At 35.3% G+C, this 20,211-nt stretch overlaps 1 protein-coding gene, 1 long non-coding RNA gene and 1 pseudogene across 8 annotated transcripts; 2 read left to right on the plus strand and 1 right to left on the minus strand.

The window, feature by feature from the left end:
- Positions 1-2,567: 2,567 nt before the first annotated feature.
- On the plus strand, positions 2,568-7,093 carry LOC132059386 (TSL-kinase interacting protein 1). 6 transcript variants are annotated; one of them, XM_059451985.1, is made up of 8 exons: positions 2,568-3,684; positions 3,778-3,915; positions 4,084-4,295; positions 4,385-4,626; positions 4,705-4,951; positions 5,575-6,342; positions 6,555-6,677; positions 6,774-7,093. In XM_059451985.1, the coding sequence occupies exons 1-8, from the start codon at positions 3,678-3,680 to the stop codon at positions 6,864-6,866; spliced, it is 1,830 nt and encodes a 609-aa protein (XP_059307968.1). In that variant the 5' UTR covers positions 2,568-3,677; the 3' UTR covers positions 6,867-7,093. The 6 variants fall into 6 exon arrangements, with proteins under 6 accessions (XP_059307968.1, XP_059307970.1, XP_059307971.1 ...); XM_059451987.1 differs by having other exon boundaries at positions 2,570-3,684; positions 3,781-3,915; XM_059451988.1 differs by having other exon boundaries at positions 2,570-3,601; positions 3,781-3,915.
- A 2,070-nt stretch (positions 7,094-9,163) lies between these two features.
- On the minus strand, positions 9,164-15,350 carry LOC132059388 (uncharacterized). 2 transcript variants are annotated; one of them, XR_009415552.1, is made up of 2 exons: positions 10,506-15,350; positions 9,164-9,706 (listed from the first exon to the last, which is right to left on the minus strand). It is a non-coding gene; the product is annotated as an uncharacterized LOC132059388 (long non-coding RNA). The 2 variants fall into 2 exon arrangements; XR_009415553.1 differs by having other exon boundaries at positions 10,486-15,350.
- A 201-nt stretch (positions 15,351-15,551) lies between these two features.
- Positions 15,552-18,454, plus strand: LOC132059387 (disease resistance protein RPP13-like; annotated as a pseudogene).
- Positions 18,455-20,211: the final 1,757 nt, after the last annotated feature.

Here is a 20,211-nt window from a genome sequence, read left to right on the forward strand (position 1 = left end):
TACAAAAATTATACAACAATAATATACTTTCCAAACACATACTGTAGGAATACATATTCTATACAACAATGATACAGTAGTGATACATATTCTATACAATAATGATACAACTTCTATACATATACTGGAATTAGTTGAAAAAAGGTTATGAAATAAAATTATTTTAAAAAAGGCTAAAAAATGTCTGTTTGGGTTTTTGGGCCATCCGGTTGTCAATATTTTGGGCCGGATGACTACTTGTGTCCTTTCCTTTTGGGTCTTTAAATTATATAAATTTTGCGTTTAAGTTTTGCCCTTAGCTTGGATACCCGAGGTTTTGGGTTCGAACCCCCGCTCGAAGCATAAAATAAAGAAATAATTTTGGGCTCTATGCTTTTCCTCAAGACATAGTTTAGTTATGCCTTACAGCAAAACTTTTCCTTAAGGAACTAACTTTTTAATTAAGGCGGAACAAAAGTGAAAAGTTTTTAAAAAAAAATGTCTCAAGGCAAAGTAAAAAAACAAAAACTAAAGGATTATGGGAGGGCATAATTTAGTTTTGCCTGCACTTTTCCTTATATAAATTTTTAATTAAGGCATAACCAAAAGTATGCCTTAACTAAAAGTGTGCCTTGAAAAGAAAAAAAAAAAAAAAAAAAAAAATGTTTCAAAATCAAAAAAAACTATAGGCGGTGAGTCTTATAATTGTTTTGCTTATGGCAAAATTTTTCATTCCTATGCCCACTATATTTTAATTAAGGCATAACTCCTTAACTAAAAGTGGCAAAAGTTAAAAAAAAAAAAAAAAAAATGTCTCGATTTTCCTAAAGTATCTTTTTTATTTTGTTTTTTTTTTATTGTTAATTTTAATTAAAGCATAACCAAAAGTATGCCTTAACTAATTTAAAAAAAAAAAAAAAATGTCTCAAGGCAAAGTCCTCTCAGATCTGAATTCCTGAAATAAACACTCTCGGTCTTGGAAATTATTTTTTATTTTATGTTTATATATGTCTTAAAGAACACAAAATGAAAATTTGTTTGGGCAAAATTGCCATTATATAAGGTGTGGTTATATGGTTTGGGCTCTATGCAACACCACACATAAGCCCAACTGAACGGAACAAGTGAATTTAAAAATAAAAAACAGGAAAATGTGTACAGGAAAAAGAAAAAAAGAAGTTTCAAAATCAAAAAAATATAGGCGGTGAGTCTTGTTGTGTCTCAAAATCTTTCATTCCCGCCCGCTATATTTTTATCTCCAGGCAAGTCTCGATTTTCCACGTATCTTTTTTATTTTGTTTTATCTTATTGTTAATTATTATGAACTGTAATTTAAAGATCTGAATTTGAAATAAAATTCGGTTGGAAATGATATGTTTATATATGTCTTGTTGATTTTTTTGTCTCTATTGATTGATACTTACACAAGAACAGAAAAGTAGATTTTTATTCGAATTTGAACTTGCCACTTTGGAATTGAAAATTTTCTATTTGAATCGATGCAATTCATTTTTTTTTCCTTAGTTATAAGAAAACCCTAGCTCCGGTTTCTTCTCCTTTAGCTGAAAAGTTAGTTTAATTGTCCTTATGCCTTCGAATCTGAATTTTCTGTTTCGTAATTATGTGGCACACTTTCGTCTGTCCCAAAAAAAATGTCACATTTCTATAATTACAAACAACTTAACTTTAAAATTCCTCTTTTACCCTTAATGAAATGATTTATAGCCACACAAATGGCTATAAATCCGTGTTATTTTCAATTGGCATTTGGTGTGAGAATATCTGTGCTGTTTCAATCCATTGATCTGATTCACGTTTGTTATATCTTGCTTCATTTAAAAAAAAAAAATAAGAAGGGAAACACAGGTTTTTTTTTTTTTCCCCTTCTTTAGCTGGAAGAAGATGGAAAAGACAAGGAAAAAGGAGAAGAAATTTGATGTCTGCTAGTGAGAATAAATACTCAATCTTTGCCATTTATTTTAACTAGTGAGAATTAATACTCTTCCTGAAACTAACTTACATCTAACAGTGGTTGACAAGTTAGTTTGATAGAGAAGAATACCTAGTGAAATCCCACAAAGTAATTGTTAAATCAATAGAGAAGAATATCACATCAAATTTCAAATTTTGAATGGTTAAATCAATTTGGAATCTTGAAATCTGTGAAATATGACGTTCTGAAATAGAAAGATTATCATGTAAATTAGGACGATGAGAGTAATTGTTAATCAATCGTCTCTCTTTCTACTGAATTTGGTATTTTAACTAAGCCGGAAATCTGTGCTAAAGCGGGAAACAAAGACAGACATGGTTCAGGATTCATCTTGAATTAGGGGCTCAGGAAACAGTTTGTGAAGTACGTTAACTTCAATCTGCCCAAGCTTACCCTCTTCCGTCACCCTTGACAATTGATGGGGAAGTTTAAAAAAAAAAACTCGATGCTTTACTGACCTTCAATTTAAGTTTAAACCTCGACTTTATGATGTATAAGATGTGAAATTACAGTATCAAGATTAACTAAAACCTTACCTTATCAAAAAAGATGTGAAATTTGTACTGAGCTGAGTTAAATTTTGCTTCTGCACTGTACAACGTCTTAGATAGTAATGGTGAATGGATTCCAGATGTCAAATAGGGGGCAGAGAATATTTCGAGTTTAACCTAGTTGATGTTAAGGCAGTTATGAAAGGAACTCTTTTTAAGAGCAACATTTAACAGTTTGTGATGCGTAGCTCTAAAAAGGAAACGGGAGAATTGTTGAGGAAACTGAAAGCAAGAATATTTCAATGAGGAGAAGTGCAATAGGCACCCAAGGTGTGTCCTAGTGGTCAACGAAGTAAGTTGAGAACCATGAACGGATGCAAAAACACTAGGTGATTTCGTCCCATCTGTTCAAGCCTTGGTAGATACAGATTTACCCGGTACATGTGATGATGGGATGAATTAGTCAAGGTAGGCGAAAGCTGGCATGGACATCATAAAAAGGGTGTGCTATATGGTGCATTATTAAGAAGTCCTTTTCAATTCGTTAGGATACAAATAAGATAAAAAACGCTTTGCCAAGGCTTGAGTAGAAGAAGAGGTACTTGAACATAGGGCCATGGAAGGCCGAGTTCATGGAAGTTGGCTTTTCAGGAGATTCACTAGATCATTCTCTCTTTGCAATTTGACGATTTAGTTCAATCTTCTAAATTAAGAAGCTTTAGTGAAAATATTAAGGGGCTTGAAAGTGTTCTAGATACAGAGATCAAAATTGATTCATGGCATATTGTTTAATACTCGGCTAGTTTTCTGCATTTTAGTGGCGAAAGTATTTGGGTTATGAGAACTTTGCTGCTGAGATAAAAAATGATAGGAAGAATATGCTTAATTTGCAAGTTTGGGGCTTAAGGTCAATGAAGAATATTTATCTTACCTTATTTATGCTATTGTTTCTTTTGTCGCTCAAGGAACTATTTGTGACTTTTGTTTTACCTATTGCTACAGTTTGTCTTTGGAAAACCAGATGAGAGGAAGCATTGCTAGACTGGCTGGCAGTGACACTTAAGAGGCTGATTACTCATTGCTTACCATTTGACTTTTTCTGTTCCTTATATTTTTGGAGTGATCGACATTACGAGAAGTAGATATTGATTTAACTATTTGATGCTTCTATAATAACTGAACTTTTCAAGTCTGCTGTTGCTAAAGATTTGATAATGACATGTAATATAGAGAAAAGATTTGTTGAATCAAATGAATGAAATTTCTGAAGTAAAAAGTAAATGGAAATAATCAGTCATTAAATTTCTTTTGCAGCAGAGCAAGCTGCCATGAAATCTAGCCGATCGATGAAGAGAAAGATAGGTGGGGTTCATGAAAAATACAGTGACAAGGAGAATGTTGCATCAAAGAAAGCAACACGTAGGATTAGTCGGCAGAATCTGAATGCAGCAGGTTAGGCACCTGACACAAATTTGTAGACAGTTGTTTCTTTCCAAATTTAAGTTTCTACTTGCATGATCCAGGAGATTGGTTAGCTGTACGTTGAGTGTTCTGATTGATTTCTACTTTTGTTTGGCTTTTCTCTCAACTGGGATATGACTTTTCTTGTGAACTTCTCAGGGGAATGTAGAAATCTTTCAGCTGGGCAAAATAATGGGATTTTGCCCTTACAAGCTTCGAAGGTATCTTGTCAAAAGCTTCCAGGAAGGACGACTAATTCCCCTGTAACAAAAGGAGATGCTGCAGCAGGGAGTCAACAGCTTGATTCTTGTAAGAAGATTAAGCTACAGCTTTTTCCAATAAATAAAAGTACCCGACAGAGATTGGAGAAGGTATAACTAGGAAATGATGCATTAAATGAATAGAACTCTGCATAAAATGCACCAGGAATAACTCTTGATGGTTTTGGTATTTCTGGTAGGATGGCTGCAATCCGTTCCAGGAACTCACTTTAAGTGCTCAGAAGAAGATATCGTCGGTGATTAAGCACCTTTATACAAAGTGGAGTTCGTCGAGTTTGGGGTTAGGGGAGCTCCTTCTATTCCCCTATGATACTAATACAGAAAACATAGCATCACAGAAACGATGGAGCTCAAAAGATACCAACATTTCTGCAGGAGAAGTGTATGCAGCAATAGAAAGTCCTGCCATTTTTCGCTTAAGGTTTTAGACTGGTCTGATTTCATTTTTTAGCATATAGCTCTTCAATCAGAAGGTTTTAATTTGTCTCAAATTTTCTAGGTATGGCTGTCTTTCTGATCTTAAGCTCAAGGCTTTTGAGGTACCTGATATCTCCCCAGCCTCTGGTATGCATGCACAATCGAGGGGTATTAAGAGAATCTTTGCTGATGCAATGGACATAGCAAATGACAAAGTGAAGGGAGCTAAGTTGAAAAATGAAGAGCTTAGTAAACCAATCTGCAAAAATGAGCATGAAATTGTAATTGAGAATCAGAAGATGGCTTCAAACATACAGGTTGATCATATGGTAAGTAATTTTGCCTGTCTGGTTCCTTCGCTTAATCTCTTGTTCTGTAAATCTTCTCAGTCATTCTATTTGAAACCATTTATGATTTTGCTGATTTCAGTTTGCTTAAGTTAGGAACTTATGCTGAAAAGTTTTACAGATTGAAAAATAATGCTGCCCCTTATATTCTGTGATTGTGGGGAACTCTGGCAGTAATACTGATACTGCTAGAGTTGCCAGTTGCAAAAGCTTTAATTAATTCATAAATGAGAGCCCAATGCATTAGATGTACCTCATTACATGGTCTCTTTATAGGATTATGGATAAATCAATTGTTAAAATTGCCTGCCAAACTTATTGCCACAAAACCTGGAGGGTATATGAGGTGCTAAGATCAGTTGTTAACGACTACCGTACCTTCCTGGAGGGTGTGTTTCCCTTACTGCATATGAGGTGCTAAGATCAGTTGTTAACGACTACCGTACCTTCTGTGATTATATTTGATGTGTTCTAGGACTGGTCTAACTATTGTTTTAGTCCGTAGAGGTGACTCCTCTCAATGGACGTAGATGTGTTCTTTTACTAGCAGAAATGGCTATACACATCTTAAAATTCAGCCCCTGATAGTTGATACTCCTTTCTAGGTTGATGAAGTAAGAAAGCAAAATGTCCCTTCAAAGACAGACAATCCATGGGATGATATTTTGACCAACTTAAGCATTGGAGGATTGTTTTCTGAGGCATCTTTGCAAGGAAAGATCAGCAAGACAGAAAATAAATTGGATTTGCAGCCAATCCAGTCAGTTTCTGATATTAGTATAGGAGGTTTGCTGTCTGAAGTGTCTTTGCAGGGTAAGACATCTACTGAAATGAACCAAGAGAACAGAGTGGAATTGCAGCCACCTACATTTAGTTCCTATTTTAGCAAAGGAGGCTTCCTTTCTGAAGCATCTTCTCGGGAAAAGATTAGTGATTTCAATTTAGATTCAAAAGGAACAACTGGTTTGAAGGAAACGTCAAAGTGTGGGCCACACATTGAGTCAAAATTTTCATGGGATTTTAATCTCACTAACTTGAGCATTGGAGGATTGCTGTCTGAGGCGTCCCTGCTGGAGAAAGTGAAAAATCATGACCAAAGAAGTGAGGACAAACCAAGCTCACAACCTGACTCACTTGATGCGTTTGTTGCTGCACGCATGAATTCACGCCCTGAAATTTCAAAGTCATCATCTCATGAATTGCACTCATCTATCTTGGATGCTGAAGAGACATGTCATGCATTTCCAGTGCGTAAAATTTCATCAGGAAATGAAAATGCAACAACTTCGTGTGGACCAGCTGGTTCTGGCAACGGTCACGAGTATACAAGCTCAAAATCTTTCAGAATTCCATCGTCCTCTAGTGCTGCGGAGGTTTGTCTGCTCTGTAGTCTTTTCTCGTTTTCAGATTATTATTTTTCAGTTTCAAACCATCATTAGTTTTTGGGTTTTGATAATACTGCTTCCATATAAGGATAAGAGCTCAGTGTGGAGCTTCCTGATCTTGTTTCCTGCTTCACTGTGACATGACTTCGTGTATTCTCATGGGAGGATTGACGGTTCCTTACATTCTGATGTTGTTACAGCGCTCAACTCAAAGTGTGATCGCACAAGATCAATCATCAGAGCAACCAAAGACAACTTTCTTTTCTCGTTCACGGGGTGTTTTTGATGAAGACAGCAGCCTTGGGCTAAAGGGCATCAAATGGGTACTTTCCGCCTTTTCACTTATCTTGTGCCACCTGAAGTTTTTCTTCTTGATCACAGGAGAACTTAACCTATTTCTTTCCCATGTTTTCTTGCAGGAAGACTCTTTGGGACCATTTGATCTTGGACTTCCCATTTTGCGACCTGTTAGCATCGGAGACAGTGTTAGCCTCAGCGAGTTCATTAAATAACATACTGTAGTCTTGAACTGATAGTATGATACCATAGACAGACGAAAATTTTCCTGAGCTCGAGGATCAAATTCTTGATTAGTCGAAAGTAAAAATGATTCTCTGAATTGTCCATAAAGAGTTAAAAAACAATCTTGTGATTATAGAACTTACATTTTTTTAAATGTAATATAGCCTTAGGCTTTTCCTTTTCTTCAACACCTAAGGCAAGGATTTTATAGTACTTCCATGTGGAACTAAAGATACGTCAGTGTGTACGGAAACAGTCGCTGAACATTTTCGTGTATGGATTGACAGGGACATCAAAGAAAAACTTATTGTCATTCAACATTAATCTGTTGCTTTTTGGCCTGTGTGATTCAATAGGGTGTTACATACAAACACCCCTTAGGGGCCCGGTATGGAGGAAAAACAACGATTAACGATGTACGTTCGAGTTATCCTATAATAAACTTATAGTAGAACTAAAACTAGTGATGTCATTTATTGAAAGTTATGTATCCATTTGGAGCCTCTTGTAGAAAGCGTACAAAAGGCCCTTGTGTTTCGGCCCTTTCTCGGATCCCACACATAGTGGGAGCTTAGTGTAACGTTTAAAGATTTTTGCGTACGGTGCAATGCCAATGAATGCTCTTTTGCCGGGCATGACCTTTTCTAAAATCCAAATCATTGGAGAATTGGCAAAAAGATACACGGTGTGATAAAAAAAAAAATTTAAAAAAAAAATCTAGGTAGCAGATTTTTTAGGAAAAAAACTTATTAAATATAAGTGATGTTTTATTTATTTTCTAGGAAAATAAATAATTTTCCACGATGCCTAAGATGATAACACAAGGCTTAACCTAATAAAATGTGTTTTAACAAACCCCCCAAATCATGTGCTATTTCTTCTATTCGCATATGAGATAATATCACCATTAGCAACAAATTAAAGTACTACTTTATATTCTTACATCTTCTTTTTTAACCTTTTCTTTATTATTTATTTATTTTTGGTATTGGTACAATAGCCTCAAGCTTTTTTTGATTGTCTTTTACGCCCACTACAGTTACTCCAAGAATAGAATCCGAAAACCCTTTGTGTACTTCAATTTTGCCCATTTGGCTTACCTATACTTATCGAGTAGATTATATAATTATTTGACTAGGTTCAACCTGTGTCCCTTTGATTGCTTCAGTTTAGCCATTGTGCTTCTTTTTAGATACACTAGATAACGGGGCCCAATAACATAGATCACATCTTTGAGTCTAATGATGTTGGTCTAAGTTATAAGAACAATTGTAGACAATACATGTTATACGGACACCATCACCTCTAGCAGGACACAACACTTTCCACAACTCGTATATTGAACTACATAAGTTCGGTTTACATAGAGGTAGAAGTTAAAGTTGAAAGTAAGTCCGCGTTTACAGCAGGAACGCCATTTTCCTGACGGAAGAGCACCAACACATAGCTTCACTTTTGGAGGCGGTGTCTCTGCGCCCCCAGTATAAAATCCATGTGACTACTCATCAGACGTCATCCTTCACGTTTAGTCCTGGAACAACAATAAGTCTGAGAAAACAGTAAAGTTGAAAGTGTTCCAATATGCAATAAAACTGAAGAGAAAACATATACTATTACATAAATCAGCCTACTAACTTTCAAGCTAAAACATTACTACACTGCTTTCCTTAGGAGAATCCCACTTTTAAAGCTTGATTTAGAGCTGACCAAATTTAAAACATATCACTCATCCGACAGTTAGTCGGATACTAACCAACCTGTTATAATTTAATTTTAACTAAAACATGGGTACATATATCAAAAATTCACATAGTAATAAAGCATCAGTAGTAGCAAGTACCTTCATAAATTTGAATATACCTCGTGTTCAATATTTAAAACAAGCAAGGTAAGAGAAAACCTAAGTAACAAATGCTGATGAAGTTGGAAAATATATTGGGGGCCTCAAGTGCAGGAAAACTAAACTTGTAAGTCTGAAATGGGAACTTAAGTTGGTGCCCACAGTACTATAACTTTCAGCTGGTACAGAAAGTAATTAAATTGAAACGGAACTGCTTTCTTGTAAAACGATGAAAAAATATACTCAAGCTGCAATATAGTACAACACTCTTAAAGCACTAAAATTACAGAATCCCAAAAATAACCCCGAGCTCAGCAAGCTGGCATGTCAACGGAGTGCAGCCTGCTTCAGTAGAGGAAGCCTAGTGACGAAGGTGACTTATATTGTACTTCAACTGATATTTTCATTTTTCGGAGTGTGAAAGGTGCATTACTATAAAAAACAGTGGAAAGCAAAACTTTATGAAATTATCAAAGATCTTCTCGAACTCTTTATTTTTTGAACATCAAAGTACGTTTGTACAATAGAATGTACAATAAGAAGTTATAAATACCCAAAAAAAATCCCAAATCAATGATGCAAGTATTCGAAATTCGTTGTCGTCAACTAGTTCTTTGTGCTGGATAATCATATTTAGGATGAAAACACATTTTCTATGTGTTTTGCTGCCTTCTCCTTTCCAGAAAGACAAGTATGCAGATAAAGAAAAAAAGCGGCCGCCCCAATATAGCTTAATCATGGCCAGCAGAGCTGCGTTGAACATTTATGATGGTAAAAGGCAAGAACCATACCTAATAGAAACGTCGATCAAGTAAATTAGACAAGATATTTTCTAATCTTCACATTTACAAGGATAAATTATTTCAAGAAATACTAAAGGGAAGGATATATGAGGAAATGAGCACAAAAATGTATTTCATCTTACTGATGCTGAGCGAACATATTGCATTGCAGTACTGGCTGCTACTATTTCTCCAGGAAGAAGTGCTCCTACAAAGTCATATAAGCATGTTAAATGTAATTAAATGACAAGAGGAGGCAAATATCTACAGAGAAGATACTACATCCAATAGGAGAATGAAAGCTGGAAAAGAAAAATGAGGAAGTGTATTCATGTACTGTTTTACTTCCTTAAACTGCTTGTTATTTTGTGTATAATTGAGATTAAAATCTTTCTCAAGGCTTTAGCTCGTAAAAGCACTATGAGGGGAACACACAGCAGCATAATTTTTGTTTTACTTGCATGGGGAAGAAATCCTTTTAATGATGCTTTTTCTTACTATAATGATTAACCGTTATTAAGGTAGATGTTGCTGGGGGCAATTAACGCTCACCAAGCAGCCCCAGAAGAAGCATTTCCAAAGCTATGGATATATTAAAAAGAAGGATTTGCGGCACAGTGTGTTCTATGGCAAACATAAAATTGGAAGCAATATTTCAAAACTAATGCACCTGAGGCCATGTACAACAATAAGCCGAGAAAACAGTAAAATTGGAAGTGTTCCAATATGCAATAAAATTGAAGAGAAAACATATACTATTACATAAATCAGCCTACTAACTTCCAAGCTAAAACATTACTACACTCCTTTCCTAAGGAGAATCCCACATTTAAAGCTTGTTTTAGAGCTGACCAAATTAAAAACATATCACTCATCCGACAGTTATTCGAATACTAACCAACCTGTTATAATTTAATTTTAAAACTAAAACATAGGTTCATATATCAAAAATTCACATAGTAATAAAGCATCAGGAGTAGCAAGTACCTTCATAAATTTGAATATACCTCGTGTTCAATATTGAGCAAGTTTGCCTTGACTATGTTGTTTGGCTAGTTACACCAGAGGTTTTATCCTTGAAGAATTGTTTCATCAGCATCAAAGAATGTTTCCGTAGAGCCAGCATTCAAGGTTTACAGATGAAAAATCAGGGCTTACAATGTATGTAGTATTAAATACTAAATTGCCCCTATTTGTTCCACCCACCAACTGCTTCACCATTATTAGTCATGACAACACTATGAAAACTCCTCTCTAGTGCTCTTCAATACAGGAATGCATCTCGTAACATCCTCTGGTAGTCGAACCCCATTCCCAAATTCAGACTCATATTCAGAACACTGTTAGCGAGAACAAACATAAAATGCTTATTAACAGAGATCTTAAGGCTCCAAGTACAATCACTTAGTTGAAGAAACATCCAATCCAACCAAAAATAAATTGTGAAACAAAGGTTTACTAAACCTAAGATTAACAAACAAAAAACTCAATTTTGAAGTTTCAACTCTCAAAAGACTATAGACACTTAATCCACCAACAAAAATAACTTTCTGTTGTTTCAATCACTTTGATCTTTAAACAAAATAATCGCACATAGATAGACAACTCAAGCTAAAGCATACTGATGCTTATAGCCGTTGAGAAAGCTACTGAAATCTAGAGTTTGATCTATGTTATTCGTATTCCAAGATTTACACCAAATAGAGGATATATTTCAGATGTTAACTGGAGTTGTAATGTTAACTGGAGTTGTTCTACCTTCAAAGCACCTTCTATTTCTCTCGTTTATCACATAAATAAATCTGGACTAAACATAAGCTATCGTATGCTGAACTTTGCCTCTTGGCAATATACATATTTTTTGTAATTTTTCCCTCAGTTCAGACCCTTTCAAGAAAAACATGTACTTCTTCCTTGAAAGAAGAAACTCAAATTAGAGAATAGTCATCTAGAGCTCTAATATAGCATATGTAAATACTCAAAACATGCAGTGAAAATATGGCCACTATTCTTTCTAAACCAGCAGTATTCCACATTATCTTTAAACTAAAAAGCCTAGCTTGAAGTAAGAAAAATAGAGGAAATAGTCATCTATTGCTCTAATATAGCATATGTAAATACTCAAACATGCAGTGAAAATATGGCCACTATTCTAATATATACCAGCAGTATTCCACATTATCTTTAAACTAAAGAGCCTAACTTGAAGTATAAAAAAAAAAAAGGAGGAAACAAATGGAATTGGCAGAAAGAAACACTGCATTAAATGAAGAAAGCTATCATATGTATTCTATTGAAAGCCTATATTCAATCTTTGTCAGATTACTCATTTATGTTAACACAGAATTCAGCTTTGCAGAAAGGCAGAAACTATTCATAGAAAACTAATTTATCCACTTCCCTCATCAGGAAAAGTAAAAACATGTCTTCACAAGTTTAATAAGTAGTACTATTTAGTATGGTCATACAGTGATACAAGCTCAATTTATGGGAACATGTCAAAGGTAGAAACAACTCTAATAAACATAATACATACAATTTTTTTTTTACTATATTAGAAGAGCGAGTATAATGTGGAAATCAGCATGCCTGTTTTTGGGACATATCACCGGTAGAAACAACGCCAATAAACATAAAACATACAATTTCTATACAAAAATAAAAAAAATAGAGAGATAAGCATATCCAAGATGATCAAACACATCTTGATGTACTACCAGCAAAAAGAGCACTATATACTTTGGAAACTCAACATTTCAATGCAAAGAAGCTAACTAAAGGCAGCAAAAGAGCGACACTTACCAATAACAACACGGACTGAAAGCTGAAATAAAGCAAGCAGAAAATTCAAAATTCAATATGGTGCTGACAAAATCATTCATACCTACTCGAGCAAAAATGAGAAACCAAACAATCATCCATACAATGCAGCCAGAAGATTCAAAACAAACAAATGAAATTTAATGAAAATTATACAAACCAAAATAAGCAATTCTTGCGAGAGCTAATTTTCTTGGAACATTATGATTCATTGTCTTCGTCCTTCCCATTTATTAACTCAAATGAGTAAAACACTACTCTGGCAAAAAAATCAATTGCATTCAATACTTATTAGTATTTTTGAGGTGTATTGGGAAAACCTAGCAAAGAAGTTCAAGATGTATCTTCACAGGCGAGATCGTGACCAAATTAAATAAAAAACCTCGTCTACTTCCATTTTCTTTCATAGAAAAGTACTTATATTGTTTATGAAGGAGATAGGACAGACGACACAGGGTCATTTATCACTCAAGAATCCCCAAAAAAAAAATAAAAAAATTCAAGATTCCTAACAAAAAGCATGTCGATTTTAATTCCCAGTTTCTAACAAAGTTGTGGGTATAGGGAGCTTATTCTGAACCAAAGAAGTGGAGTAAAACGAAATCTGTCTTCATCCCAGGAAGGGCTTAAACATCTCTAATCATTACAATCTTATCTAATCCTTCATGGAAGACCCACATTCTCAAGTAAAAAAACTCCCTACAAATCAAAAAATAAAATGTCAACAAAATTTAATAAAGAAAGAGCATCATATTTCTAGAAAGAATAATTTGATTTGAAAACTAATAACCATTATAAGCAGATGTAAAAGAATCTAATTTTCTAGACTGCATTCACTGTTGCTCGTTAAAACCCACCATAGATAAAGAAAGATTTGCAAATTTGCTTAGCACTAGTGGTGAATCACCCGTGCTAAGCACATCGGAAAAATACACGTTGGGCCCGTGCTTAGCACTTCATAGCTGAATCAGCAAAACAAGTTGCTAAGTGCTAACCACAAGCTGAATCAGCAATACAAGCCTTGGATCTCTCTGCTAAAACTTAGGACTCAGAGACTCTTTAAGTATCCTATTAGCGATTGTGTTTTTGTACCTCCAAGCATATAAACCAGTTTGAAAGAAATAACCAACTACTATTAGTGATTGTGTTTTTGTAGCTCCAACCATATAAGAATGTTTGCTTATTTCCTGCAATTAATACATAATCCAATTGATACTAGTCTTTAAGTATCCTATTAGTGATTGTGTTTTTGTAGCTCCAAGCATATAAACCAGTTTGAAAGAAATAACCAACTACTATTAGTGATTGTGTTTTTGTAGCTCCAAGCATATAAGAATGTCTGCTCATTTCCTGCAACTAATACATAATCTAATTGATATTTTTAGGTATGATCGTAGAACTGTGACCTTGTGGGGTGAGCTAGCCGAAAAAGATGGGGAAATACTACAAAAACTGATAGATACAAAACCTGTCGTAGCATTTTGTGATGTGAAAGGGTCGACGTATCAAGGTAATATATCGAAACTTTTTTTTACATTCACAATTAATTCTTTATCAATTACATCTATACTATATTCTGTGTGTTGTGAGGATACTAAAGTAACTTGAAAGTGAAAATCAGAAGAACTTAAAGGTATATAAAACTTAGATTTCCAGTCCTCAACAGTGCGAACAAGGTCTGAATTTTTTACAGTGACATTTTTTCCAAACACCTGGCACTTTGTATAAGGATATTCACAAAAAAAAGGACAGCCATAACACCATGCACATCCATGAATCAAGATAGGCCAAGAAGAAGGTCAAAAGAAAAAAGAAGTTCAAACTCATCAGCAAGAGTTGCAGAGCGAAGGCAAGAACCAAAAACCAAAACTAATAGCGTTTATATGCATTGATAGTCTAAAGAAGGAAAACAAAAAAAACAAACAAAAAAAAAAAATCGGAGGCAGCATATGGGCGTTCGTAAAGGCAGAGGATGAATAAAAATGACAGAAAACACAAAAGGCAAATGACACTGAGAACAGCAAATGGAGAAAAAAATTAGAAGAACACATTGTGTTTGTTATGTGAGGCACAATGTAAAATGTCTGATCATTATTCTGATGGAATAATACAAAGTCAAATGATTATATAGAAAGATGCTTCCAAACCAATTTTACTACTCCTATTTAATACTCAACGGGGCCATAAAATAGGGAGTTCCTTGGCCATCCAAATGAATTTTAAATTTTCTGGGGAATGTGTACGAACAATGAATAATGCTGTAGTTGCTAATGTCAATCGGCATTTGATGTTATAGTTTTACTTAATCCAAAAAGAAGAAACTAAACTAAAATATACTTTATTCTGTAGTAAACACTACTACAAATACTCAACAATAGGGAAGATGATTGTATTTAACAAACTGAAATAGGAAATTACAATTGGAAAACTAAGAAATGAAACAGTAAACAAAGAATGGGGATGACAAGCTTAGATTTCTTGAGATGAGAGGTTCGCATAACCCCAATTGCTCCCACAAGGCACTATTTATCACCCTGGATCCCATTCCACCAGCCCATTTACAAATACTGGTTCAGGCCCATTCATAACAAACTCTGCTCAAACTTATTTCTGGCAGCAATTAGCAGCCAATTTTGATTTGACTTTCTCCTATAAAATCAAATGATTGTACAGAAAGATGCTTTTCAGGTCTCCCACTCCAAACAAACCAATTATACTACCGCTACCACTATTTAATACTCTATATATAGTGACGGACAATGACATGAAGTTAATTTAGTTTCTAGGGGATGTGTACAAACAATGAATACAAATCCAGTTAATATTAATTCAAATTGGAAATTATTGTTTTGTGTAGAATGATTACGATCAAAAGTAATATTCATATCCTGTTTTTTTTTTCTTTTCTTTTTTTTTGTGGGGGATGGAGGAACAAACATCAATTATTGAGCGTGGATGCAAGTGGCTGGTCAAACTTGAAACAATTAAAATATAAGAGTAGTTAATTAACAGCTAAAAACATATTAAAATATACTTACTCTGCATCAAACTTCTTTTTGGCAGCAATTAGCAGCCAACTTTGATTTAACTTTCTTCCATATGACTTTTTTAAACAAGAGGAAACAGCAAAGGGGACAGCCACCTTATAAGCCTGGTATATATTGCTTTAACACCACACTCAAGAAGGGCATAACTTCGTCTCTTGATAACAGTAAAAACCCAAACTCCAAAATATGGTTGATGCTTTTGTGTCATTTGCGGTTCAAAAACTTGGGGATTTCCTCATACAGGAAGTTAACCTACGTTTAAGTCTGAGAGAGGATGTGCGATGGCTGCGAAATGAGCTGCTCTTCATGCAGAGTTTCCTCAAAGATGCAGAAGAAAAGCAAGTTGGAGATCAAAGAGTTCAACAATGGGTGTTTGAAATTAACGATTTTGCTAATGACGCTGTCGCTATACTGGAGACTTACAGTTTCGAGGCTGGTAAAGGTGATGAGGGAGGATTTGCTAGTCGTCTTAAGGCTTGCGCTTGCGTATGTAGGAAGGAGGTCAAATTCTACAACGTCGGTAAGGAGATTCAATCACTCAAGCAGCGAATCATGGATATCTCTAGAAAACGAGAGACTTATGGTATCAGAAATATCGATAATATTGCAGGAGAAGGGCCAAATAATTATAGGCCAAACAATCAGAGATCTGGCTTGAGGAGAACTACCTCCTATATGGATAAGCAGGATCAGATTTTTGTTGGCTTTAAGGATGTTGTAGAAAGATTGCTTGCTGAACTTGTCAAAGCGGAGCCACGCCGAACCATCATCTCCATTTATGGTATGGGCGGGTTAGGCAAGACTACTCTTGCAAAAAATCTCTACCACTCCCCTAGTCTAACCAATATCTTCAATGCACGTGCTTGGGTATGTGTTTCTCAACAGTATAATTACCACGGATCTCCTTAAGAATATCATCAAATCCATCCAAGGACGTGATAAGGAAACTCTAGATTTGTTGGAAAAGATGACGGACGTGATAGATCTAGAAAGACACCTTCGGAATCTACTAGAAGAGAAAAAATACCTTGTGGTGGTTGATGATGTATGGCAGAGAGAAGCATGGGAAAGCCTGGAAAGAGCATTCCCCAACAGCAATAATGGAAGCAGAGTTATTATTACCACACGCAATGAGGATGTGGCCAAAAGAGCATATGACAACTGTTTTCCCCATAGCCTTCGTTTCCTAACAGAAGAAGAAAGTTGGGACCTCTTTCGCAGGAAATTACTCGACGTTGAGGCAATGATCCCAGCAATGGAAACGCTAGCTTGGGAAATGGTGCTCAAGTGTAGAGGCTTACCTCTTGCAATTGCTACACTAAGCGGGCTTCTTTCACATAAAAGGGGGCTAGAAGAATGGGAAAGAGTGAAGGAACACCTTTGGAACCATGTGAAAAATGACTCCATTGCAATCTCGGACATACTATCACTGAGCTACAATGATTTGCCAACTGTGCTCAAACACTGTTTTCTTTACTTTGGTATTTTTCTGATTAATGCTAAAAACCTAATGTGGTTGTGGATGGCCGATGGATTGATACCAAGAGGAGAAGAAAGAATGGAGCATGTAGCTCAAGACTTCCTGAATGAGCTGATAAGGCGAAGCTTGGTTCAAGTGGTAGATACATTTTGGGAAGAAGTTGTTAGATGTAGGATTCATGATCTACTTCGGGATCTTGCCATACAAAAGGCATTGGAGGTAAACTTCTGTGACATTTATGGTCCGAAAAAGCATTCCATATCCTCCTCATGTCATAGACATACCATCAATGGTCAAGCAGAAAGGTACCTCACTCTTAATTTTTCCAGATTGAACTTAAGGTCAGTTACATTCTTTGATCAAAAAGGTCTTGAGCTGGATAGGATAAAGTTCTGCAATATGTTCCAACATTTATATGTGCTATACTTGGAGAATGATTGTGGCATATTTACACTACCAGATGCCATAGGAAGTTTGTACAGCCTCAGATACTTAAGCTTTAGAGGTAGTTGTGATATTCCCTCCTCCATAGGAAACCTCAAGAATTTACTGACACTCCAGCACTTGGATGAAGACCTTGATAATGGATCTCGACTACCTCCTGAGTTAGCTAACCTTGAAAATCTAAGACATTTAGTCGTTCTATACAAAGAACCTCTGCAACATATAAACAAACTCACAAGTCTTCAAGTTCTTGAATACATCTGTTGTAATCAGTGGAAAGATGTTGACCCTGTTGATTTAGTCAATGTTCGAGAATTAAGCATGTATGATATTGAGAAATCTTACTCCCTTTACAACATTAGCAGCTTGAAAAGCCTTAGCACTCTCAAATTGTTGTGTGAATTTCGTGAATCATTCCCAGCCCTTGAATTTCTTACTTCTTGTCAAAAGCTCCAGAAATTGCTGTTACAGGGGAGAATAGAAAAACTGCCCCTGTCGGACCCATTTCCAAATTCAATCACAATGATGATCCTTTGGTACTCAAAACTCATGGAAGATCCAATGCCTATTCTGGGAATGTTGCCAAACCTAAGGAATCTCGAATTAATAGAAGCTTATGAAGGAAAAGAGATTACCTGCAATGATAACAACTTCTGTCAACTGGAGTTCCTTCATCTTCTAAGTCTTCACAACCTAGAAATATGGCATTTAGCCACAAGTGCAATGCCTCTGATTAAAGGTCTCGGTATCCATTACTGTCCAAAGCTAAACGAGATTCCAGAGAGAATGAAACACGTGGAGAGGTTGAAGATATCTGATTTACTAGCAGCTTATGGATACACAGGTGTCTAGTAAGTATTGCTAAGTCCTCCCCTATCAAAAGGAAAAAGAGGTATTGAACAGTTGTGTATAAATATTTGCAAATAATTTTTTTTTATAAATATATTTATAAATAAAATTTGAGAAAAATAAACTGGACATTCATGAAGATAAATACATTTCTTGGAGGAAGAGACAAAATGAACCACATATGATGCGATAAAATTAGTTCAACATGTAATTACTATTGACCACTTTAAGTAGCAAAATGCAGAACCATCTTCAAAGCCAACTAAAGCATACTCTATTCAGTACAAAAAATGACATAATATCGATACTGGGGTGCTCAAACTATAACACAGAAACATCAAATGGATCGGCAGTTCCTTTCCTAATATTTCAGCTTATAAATTTTTAGAACCTTCCAAAGGAAAATGCTTAAAAACTCACTTTCCTATACAACAATTAAGATACTTTACTCTAAAAGAGAGTTAATTTCACATCTTATATAGAAGTAAAATTTCAATTCCTCACCTTGCCAAGTCTTAGAACTAAATGCAATTGAATATAATGAATTTTAAAATTTACCCATGGGCACACGCAATCGAAATGATCTACCTCGATCGGAGGAACTAACATACATCTCCAAGTTTAACGGGATCGTGGTATCTTCAAGTATAAGGCATCATAGTCCAAACACAACTTTTGCATTTAATGATTGGTAAGCAAAGCTGACAATAGTTCTAACCGTACTGAAATATAAAGGTAAAATAATGAAACCACATTGAATAAAAACACAGGGTTGAGCATGAAAATCCACCCGCAAGGGTGGCTCAGATGGTTGAGCATGAGGCTTTCATAATAGAGGTCTCAGGTTCGAAACCTCCTGCCTACGACAACAGGGGATTTGCCTTCTGGGTCGAGCTCGTCGCACAGGGTTTGCCTAGTGCGGGTTATCTCTCCTGTGTGGTTTGCGAGCTATTGCACAGGAGCTGGCTTTACCCTGTGCCAATGGCGGAGCTAGAAATTTTAGTAAGGTTGTTCAAATGTTGACGAGTATATAATTTTTTTCCAATGAATGAGTGCAACAATTTTTTTTAACATCATCACTGCACACTCGCCTAAAAATTTATGGTCCATTTGATTTCGCAAGTTATTCTTGATAAATTTCATTGCTAGAAAACTCTTATGATGATTACAGTTTCAAATGACAACCACATACCCAGTGTACGTAATCCCACAAGTGGAGAACAACAAGGGGCATTCCGAGAATGTTACAAAGCGAGAGATAACGACTAATTAATATTCTTTGAAAAAAAAAAAAAAAGAGAACAAAGTTGGATAATTAAAATGTTCACAGAAGTAATTAAAAAAGAAAAGAGAACAGAATAAGTGGTTGGTAACTTGCTATTAGATCTCGTAGTCTTCTTTTTAACAATACGTAATCTTCTTTTCTAGGAAATAGCAAGCTAGGAAAGAAGAAAGACTAAAGAAGCTTTAACAAATGAGTCCAACGTAACTCTAAACCAACATAGGAATAAACCAAATGCAAATTAATCATAACTCAAATACAAATAAGTTTAGTCAGAACATGGAAGAAAATAAGTACAAATACAAATCAACCAAGTAGCTTAAGACATTGTTTGTATATTTTCTTTTAAAGAAAGAAGATGACCAACGTTTGACGCAAGCTTTAAACTGTGACTTTTAGGTAAAATTGAACACCCTTTACCTCTAAGCTCTCTATCTCAATTATTTTAAGGGTGTTCAAAATTTAATTTATATCCAATTAACGATAATATCTATCTCAATTATTTTAAGGGTGTTCAAAATTTAATTTATATCCAATTAATGATAATATCTAATTCATATACTAGTACCATTTTCCAGCCAAGGGTGTGCAAGTGACCACCCTTGGCCATGAGTGGCTCCGCCACTGCAGCTGTGCACACCCGAAGGGTAGCGGCTGCGGGTTCCCATGTCATAAAAAAAAAAAAAACACATGAAAATCGTAGTTTGTTTAGGATAATACCAACTATTAAAAACAGTTTTTCTTGGTTTTGGTAAATTAAGCTCGATGTACCTGCAGTACAACAGCATAGC

The sequence above is a fragment of the Lycium ferocissimum genome, chromosome 6, assembly GCF_029784015.1.
Source record: "Lycium ferocissimum isolate CSIRO_LF1 chromosome 6, AGI_CSIRO_Lferr_CH_V1, whole genome shotgun sequence".
NCBI lineage: Eukaryota > Viridiplantae > Streptophyta > Magnoliopsida > Solanales > Solanaceae > Lycium > Lycium ferocissimum.